The following is a 7,354-nucleotide window of genomic DNA, read 5'->3' on the forward strand; positions in this document are numbered from 1 at the left end:
CCGCCCACACCGCCCCCTCCCTCCCCGCGGCGCATTGTGGGATCCGGCGGCCGGCTGCGCGGCGGGCTCCGCGGTTCTCGTCATGGGGCTGCAGCCGGTAAGACCCTTGCTCCGTACCCCGCGCCGGGGGACTCCGCCCCCTCTGGGACCCGGCACTCAGGTTGTTTATTTACAAAAACAGATAGTCGCCGCCGGCCCCGCCCAGTAGGGCTTCACGTCCTCCCCGGATGCCGGGGTCCCGGGGCCGCACGCTTGGGTCGGGGGCCCCACCCAGGCTGCCCCCGGGCCTCGGCTGGCCCCTGGGCCGGAGTCCGGGCTAGCCCTCCTGGGGCGCAGGTCGCCGGGGCCCGCCCCCTTCCGCTCCCTGGGCTCTTCCCCAGCGCGGCGGTCACTGCCCCCTCTGCCTGCAGAGCCCGGTCCTGCTGGCCTCCCTGGGCGTGGGGCTGCTGACGCTGCTCGGCGTGGCTCTGGGCGCCTACCTGGTGCGGAGGTCCCGCCGGCCGCCGGTCACGCTCCTGGACCCCAATGAGAAGTACCAGCTGCGACTGCTAGACAAGACGGTGAGTTGTGGAGTAGGGGCGGGGCCGGAGCTCCGCTAGACTGTGGCTGGGGTGCTCGGGAGCCTTGGCCGCATCAGACCTGCCTGGTGAGACGCTTGTCATCTGTCCTCCAGACCGTGAACCACAACACCAAGCGGTTCCGCTTTGCCCTGCCGACGGCTCACCACGTTCTGGGGCTGCCTGTGGGTAAGAAGGGTGGCGTGGGCTCCTTTCCCTGGTGTCTTGACAGGGTGGCTCCCCTCCTGGGGTCTCCTGCACCACACTCCTGCCTTCCGGTGCCTTTGCACTGTGTCCCCCTTTCCCCACCAGGCTGTGAGGTGCCCTGGGCCACTCTGGGAGTGGCTTCGGTGCCCCCAGACATCTTCAGCACTCAACACTCCCCCCTCCTTCCTGCAGGATTTGAGCAAATACTGCTCCTGAGAAAACTCTGCCCTTCTCCCCATTGCCCAGACCCTCAGCTCTCCACTAAGGTCCTGGCAGTCGCTGATAAGAGTTTCTGCAGAGGGCAGCTTTTGAAGGGTCCAGCTAGGGCCTCAAAGGGTTGAATCCTCCCTGCCTGGTAGCTCACGGGGACCCCAGTAGGGAGCAAGATGCTTTTCTCGTCTCAGACCTCCCAGAGTGTTTTGAAAGGCAGCCCGAGTGCAGCCGGTCCACATGTAGCTCTGCACGTGGTCCCCAGGCAAACATGTCTACCTCTCTGCCCGGATCGATGGCAGCCTGGTCATCAGGCCGTACACTCCCGTCACCAGCGATGAGGACCAGGGCTACGTGGATCTTGTCATCAAGGTAAGAGGGTCAGAAGGAGCCCCCGGGGCCCTTGTCCTCCTCCCTCTGAGCTTTGTAGAAACTTCCAAGATGTGTTGGATAGGAGGCGGTGCATGTCCTTTGTGAACGTGAAGACAGAGCCCTGGTGTCATCCCTGCCCAGCTTCAGGAAGGTTCTGTCACCTGGGCACTCAGAAGCCAGGGACATTCAAATAAAGTTCTTTCCGTTCTGTCTTATCAGGTCTATCTGAAGGGTGTGCACCCCAAATTCCCTGAGGGAGGGAAGATGTCTCAGTACCTGGATAGCCTGAAGATTGGGGACGTGGTGGAGTTTCGGGGGCCAAGCGGGCTGCTTACTTATGCCGGAAAAGGTAACGGCCCACCCCCACGACTCTGGTGCCTGCGGACCTCTCTGCGGAGTGTGGCTCTGTGTGTGCGTGCACATGGGTGAGGCCTGCCTGCCCCGCCTGTGAACACAGCCCTGGTGTTAGACAAAGGCGTCTTCCGCAGCCCCGTGGCCCGATATCAGTTCCGCATCCGCACAGTTCAACAGCCATGACAGCCGTGGGGATGACTGACAGGCGCGCGCAGCTCCTGCTCTGCCTCAGAGACTCACCCCAGGCCAAGCTGCAGAGAGCCAGGGATGACAACGGCGTTCGCCCTTCCCATGGGAACAGCGGGTGCATTAGGCAGCCTGGGTGCTGCTCTGGGCCACTGGGGAGGTAGAGTCACACCTGGCCCCGTGCCTGTCACCCTCGCAGGGAGTGACCCTCTGCAGGAGGCAGCTAATGACTCACTGTTGCTCATCATGTGGGACAGACAGGCCTGGCCTGATTGTCCTGCAAGCGCCTCGTTGTCAGGGCTGGCCCAGCACCCCGCCCCAGGATCGGGTTCCACAGCAGCTGCTGAGCTGGCCTGGGCCGTGTTTTCGACTCTGCATTTGTTTTCTTACTTCGCTGAATTGACTTTGTTCTTTCTCGCATCTCTTCACTCAACCTCTCAGGGAAGTTTAACATCCAGCCCAACAAAAAGGCTCCACCAGAAGCGCGCGTGGCCAGGAACCTGGGAATGATTGCCGGAGGCACAGGTGCTGGCCCCAGGGCTGCCCCCTCCCTCCCTCCATTGTGACCGTGGCTGTGACAGCTCCGGGTGCCCCTCAGAAGATTTGGTAATCATGGCCAAACTGGGGGGTCCCCAGCAATGCCTAGAGCTCCCCGGGTGCTGCAAAACAAAATCACAATCAGGTAGAAGCCCCCCGAAAATTTATTTTTAACTCACAGTATGAGAGAAAGATCAGGTGGGCTCTCCCAAGACCTCAAATTGAATGAATCTAATAAATTTTGGGTAAGAACAAAGAAGCAGCTAGGAATAGGACAGTGGAGAGAAGGAAAACTAGCACTGGACATTTGCCTGTGTCAGACACTGTGCTGGGCTCTTTATATGTATCTGTGATGTAGGTATGAGCCTTCCCTTTTTAGGGATGACAAAACGGAGGTTCAGAGAGGTTGAATGCTGTCTGCATGGCTGGAGGCAGGGTCAGTGAGCAGCTCTGCCCAGCTCCAAAGCTCAGGTACTTAACCTGCAAGTCCAGGGCTCTAGGACCCTCATCACGGAGTCGGTAGGTGCTTAAAGTCATCTGGGATATCACAAGCCCTACCCTCCAGTGGACTTCAGGGGATTCCTGGATTGGTTCTTTAGAAGGATTTCAACAACATGAGGGCTTCCCTTGTGGCTCAGCTGGTAAAGAATCCGCCTGCAATGCGGGAGACCTGGGTTCAATCCCTGGGTTGGGAAGATCTCCTTGGAGAAGGGAAAGGCTACCCACTCCAGTATTCTGGCCTGGAGAATTCCGTGGACTATAGCCCATTAGGTCGAAAAGAATGGGACATGACTGAGCGACTTTCACTTTGAGTATTTTTTTCAACAACATGAACTTATGTGAACACTAAGCACCTGATCCCAAGTCACCTACCAGATAGGAAATTTAGTGAGTCTGGGATAAAGGGCACATCTGTCCAGAAATGTCGGTGCTGTGAAGTCACAGGAGAAGCACAGAATATTAGGACATGAAGGAAAGCAGAGTTAAGGACTGAGTAGAATTAAGCTGATCGAGTCGGGCAGCTCACAGGCAGGGATGGGAAGTGGGCCTCGCGTCTCACTGTGGGGCGTCTGTGTGCAGGAATCACTCCAATGCTGCAGCTGATCCGGGCCATCCTGAAAGACCCAGAAGATCCCACCCAGTGCTTTCTGCTGTTTGCCAACCAGGTTGCTTCGCTTTTCTCAGTCCTGGGATTTCATGGTTACTGTGTGGGGTGGGTGGTCCCGATGGGTACACTGGCCCAGCCTCTGCCCAGGGCCCTGGTGCAGTAGAGGGTCCTCCCTACAGTAAGCAGGACAGAGCATTGAGCCAGATTCCTCCCCTGAGAAAAGAGAAAGAGGAAACATTTGCAGAGTGTAGAGACTGGCTCCTTGAGTTTCCTGTTACACAGTCCATCTTCATTCCTTTTATTGTGTCAATAAAGGCTCCTTCCCTCGCCTTCCCTTCATCCTAACTCCCTCAAAGCCTTGCTTATACCCTTGAACTTCTGCTTGCTTTTTCTTTCCTGGTCAGAAAGTTGTTATAGCAGAGAATTTTTTATGTTTCGGAATCTGAGAAGTTTCCTAAAGACTGTTTCTCCTCTTCATTTCAGACTGAAAAGGACATCATCTTACGAGAGGACTTGGAGGAGCTGCAGGCCCGACACCCCGGCCGCTTTAAGCTCTGGTTCACCCTGGATCACCCCCCAGAAGGTACCTTCCCACTGCTGGATGTCTAGATCAGGGTTCCCCCTGCCGTGGGTTCTGGTCTCAGTGAAACCCCCTGATGCTGCCAGCCTCCGAGTGCACGGACACAGTGCTCCCCTGGACCCTTCCCTGCTGTTCCTGTTGACCGGGGCTGACAAGGCTGGCTGTCCCACTGACCATTTGGTGCTGCTGCACCTGGAGGCCTTCTGAGGAGTCCAGCCGGAGCACCCTCCCCTGCCCACGCTGCCCCCCGAGGCCACCACGGCTCTGGAAGGTGGTGCTCTCCTCTCCCCATGCAGGTTGGGCCTACAGCAAGGGCTTCGTCTCTGCGGACATGATCCGGGAGCACCTGCCCGCTCCCGGGGAAGACGTGCTGCTGCTGCTCTGCGGGCCACCCCCGATGGTGCAGCTGGCCTGCCACCCCAGCCTGGACAAACTGGGCTACTCGCCAAAGATGCGCTTCACCTACTGAGCCTGCCCGCACTCCCCTGGCCCTGTGGCTGCCCTCGACCCCCAGTCAGCACCCAAAGGCCATAAGCCCTAGACGCCCTTCCCGACAGTATCAGCCTATTTGCCTTACTCAGAGCTCAGGTCTGGATGGTCCCTGCAGGAACAACATCCTTATAGCCATGGAAGAGGGCCAAGGCAGAGTCTTCCCCTGGAAGGCCCCCAGTCTCCCTGGGATGACATGCAGGTCAGGCTCCTGGAGCAGACTCTCCCATGAGTCAGAAAAAAGGAAGCTTGCACACTTGTTCCAAGACTGGCTAGTTCCTTGATTGCATCACAGTCTTCTTTGTGTCTGTGGTGAAAGAACCCTGTTTAATGGGTTTCATTTAATATTTGGTGCTTAACCCGTAGCAGACTGTGTATCGGGGTGGGGGTACAGACTTACAGACCTTATCTTTTAGGGACAAGGGAGTGGAGGAGATGGTCTCCTCAGCCTCAGAGAAAGGAATCTGAACTGTGCTTGGTGTCTGTCTTGCTCTGGACCTGCCGAGGCTGGAGGGAGGGGCTGCCCCTGGTCTGAGACTGCTACTGCTGCAGAAACCTCTGGGTTATGCGAATAAACGGGGCTCAAGCCCTGGGGTTCATCTAAGAGGCCGTTGTGTCTGGGGTCCTTGTTTCCAAGGCTTTTCATGCTGAGAATATGAGGAGGAAGTGTTTCCCAGCATAGAATTTTCTTCACGTCTTCTACTGAATCTCGGAGTGGTTGTGCCCTGGCTGAAATGTGAGCTGTCCCCAAAGTCCACACTCCTCTCAGCAGCTGTCTCAGCAAAGCCAGAAGTGCAGGGTCTCCCTGGAGACGCCTCAGGAGGATGAAGGAGAATATAAGTGAGAGGGAAGCTTTTGGAGCCCAGGTGTCCTCACAGTGGTCCCGGGTTTGGCTGCTCCTGCTCTCCTGCCTTCTCTTGGCCCTTCACTGCATTTGTCCTTCAGGGTGCCTGGCAAATAAGTCAAAGTATTGTCTTTCTATTTGGAAGAGAAGCCTTGGTCCTTTAAAAAGTAACCTGACCTCACCAGCCCTGGCCAGACTGGTTGGTGCCTGGACAGAGTTCCCTGGGCCCATCTGTCCTGACCACCCTTTTCCTGTTCCAGCAGCCGGGCCCACTCCACTCCCTCTCAGCATCACAGCAGGGTCCCTCCCTCTTCAGATCCTCTGTTAGTCACACTGGCACAGAACAATGCATCAGGAGGCAGGTTGGCATTGTTTTTCTGCATGTAACTGTGTCTGACTTCTGGGGCCCCAGAAAGGATGGCTGTGGGCCCCCCCAGGGTAGAGCCAGTACTGAATTGCTCCTGGTGTCCCTTCTGGCATGTCTTGATCAGCTGGCATGTGTATGTACCAGGCTCTGTGAGCACTTGGACACCTAACCACCAAAGAGGAAAATCTTGCTTAGGATTGTTGGGCTCAGAGAGTGAAACACCCCAGCAAAGAGAATTCTCTACACAGAAGCTCATTCCTTGTCTTGCACGGGTTTCTGTCTTATCCACTCAATATACAAACATTAAGGACTTCCATGTACCAAGCCCTGTGCTAGGTCCTGAGGATTCGCTGTTCTTAGACCCCAAACAACTCATAGTCTAGAGTAGGACAATGATAAATAACTACAACACGGTGAACACTATGGAACAGATACAAGGTGCAGATGGTAAGAGTTTTTAAAAGAGTCTGAGAGGAAGAGAAGAACATTTTTTAGTTAACAGCCATATTGCAGGCGTCGTGCTAAATGTTCAGGTCAGTCTCTCAGTCGTGTCTGACACTTTGTGACCCCATGGACTACAGCACATCAGGCCTCCCTGTCCATCACCAATTCCCAGAGTTTACTCAAACTCATGTCCATTGAGGCAATGATGCCATCAACCATCTCATCCTCTGTCATCCCCTTCTCCCGCTTCAATCTTTCCCAGCATCAGGGTCTTTCCAAATGAGTCAGTTCTTTGCATCAGGTGGCCAAAGTATTAGAGTTTCAGCTTCAGCATCAGTCCATCCAGTGAATATTCAGGACTGATTTCCTTTAGGATGGACTGGTTTGATCTTGTAGTCCAAGGGACTCTCAAGAGTCTTCTCCAACACCACAGTTCAAAAGCATCAATTCTTCAGCACTCAGCTTTCTTTATAGTTCAACTCTCACATCCATACATGACTACTGGAAAAACCATAGCCTTGACTAGATGGACATTTGTTGACAAATTAATGTCTCTGCTTTTTAATGCGCTGTCTAGGTTGGTCATAACTTTTCTCCCAAGGAGCAAGAGCCTTTTAATTTCAAGGCTGCAGTCACCATCTGCAGTGATTTTGGAGCCCAAAATATAAAGTCTGTCACTGTTTTCCCATCTATTTGCCATGAAGTGATGGGACCAGATGCCATGATCTTAGTTTTCTTATTGTTGAGTTTTAAGCCAACTTTTTCACTCTCCTCTTTCACTTTCATCAAGAGGCTCTTTAGTTCTTCACTTTCTGCCATAAGGATGGTATCATCTGCATATCAGAGGTTATTGATATTTCTCCCAGCAATCTTGATTCCAGCTTGTGTTTCTTCCAGTCCAGCGTTTCTCATGATGTACTCTGCATATAAGTTAAATAAGCAGAGTGACAATACACAGCCTTGACATACTCCTTTTCCTATTTGGAACCAGTCTGTTGTTCCATGTCCAGTTCTAACTGTTGCTTCTTGACATGCATGCAGATTTCTCAGGAGGCAGGTCAGGTGGTCTGGTATTCCCATCTCTTGAAGAATTTTCCAC

General features: G+C 54.5%; 1 protein-coding gene and 1 long non-coding RNA gene across 3 annotated transcripts in view; one reads left to right on the forward strand and one right to left on the reverse strand.

Annotated features, from left to right (window-relative positions):
• LOC133227337 (NADH-cytochrome b5 reductase 1) lies at positions 1-5,204 on the forward strand. 2 transcript variants are annotated; one of them, XM_061381786.1, is made up of 9 exons: positions 1-97; positions 411-560; positions 674-746; positions 1,240-1,346; positions 1,566-1,695; positions 2,328-2,411; positions 3,504-3,589; positions 4,015-4,114; positions 4,408-5,204. In XM_061381786.1, exons 1-9 carry the CDS (start codon positions 83-85, stop codon positions 4,578-4,580), a joined length of 918 nt encoding a protein of 305 aa, XP_061237770.1. In that variant the 5' UTR covers positions 1-82; the 3' UTR covers positions 4,581-5,204. The 2 variants fall into 2 exon arrangements, with proteins under 2 accessions (XP_061237770.1, XP_061237769.1); XM_061381785.1 differs by having other exon boundaries at positions 68-160.
• Positions 5,091-7,354, reverse strand: part of LOC133227340 (uncharacterized) — a 23,441-nt gene continuing 21,177 nt past the window's right edge. Inside the window, exon 3 of the long non-coding RNA XR_009729799.1 lies at positions 5,091-5,550. This is a non-coding gene — a long non-coding RNA (uncharacterized LOC133227340). The remainder of the gene's footprint in view (positions 5,551-7,354) is intronic.

This window comes from Bos javanicus, chromosome 16 (genome assembly GCF_032452875.1).
Source record: "Bos javanicus breed banteng chromosome 16, ARS-OSU_banteng_1.0, whole genome shotgun sequence".
Lineage (NCBI taxonomy): Eukaryota > Metazoa > Chordata > Mammalia > Artiodactyla > Bovidae > Bos > Bos javanicus.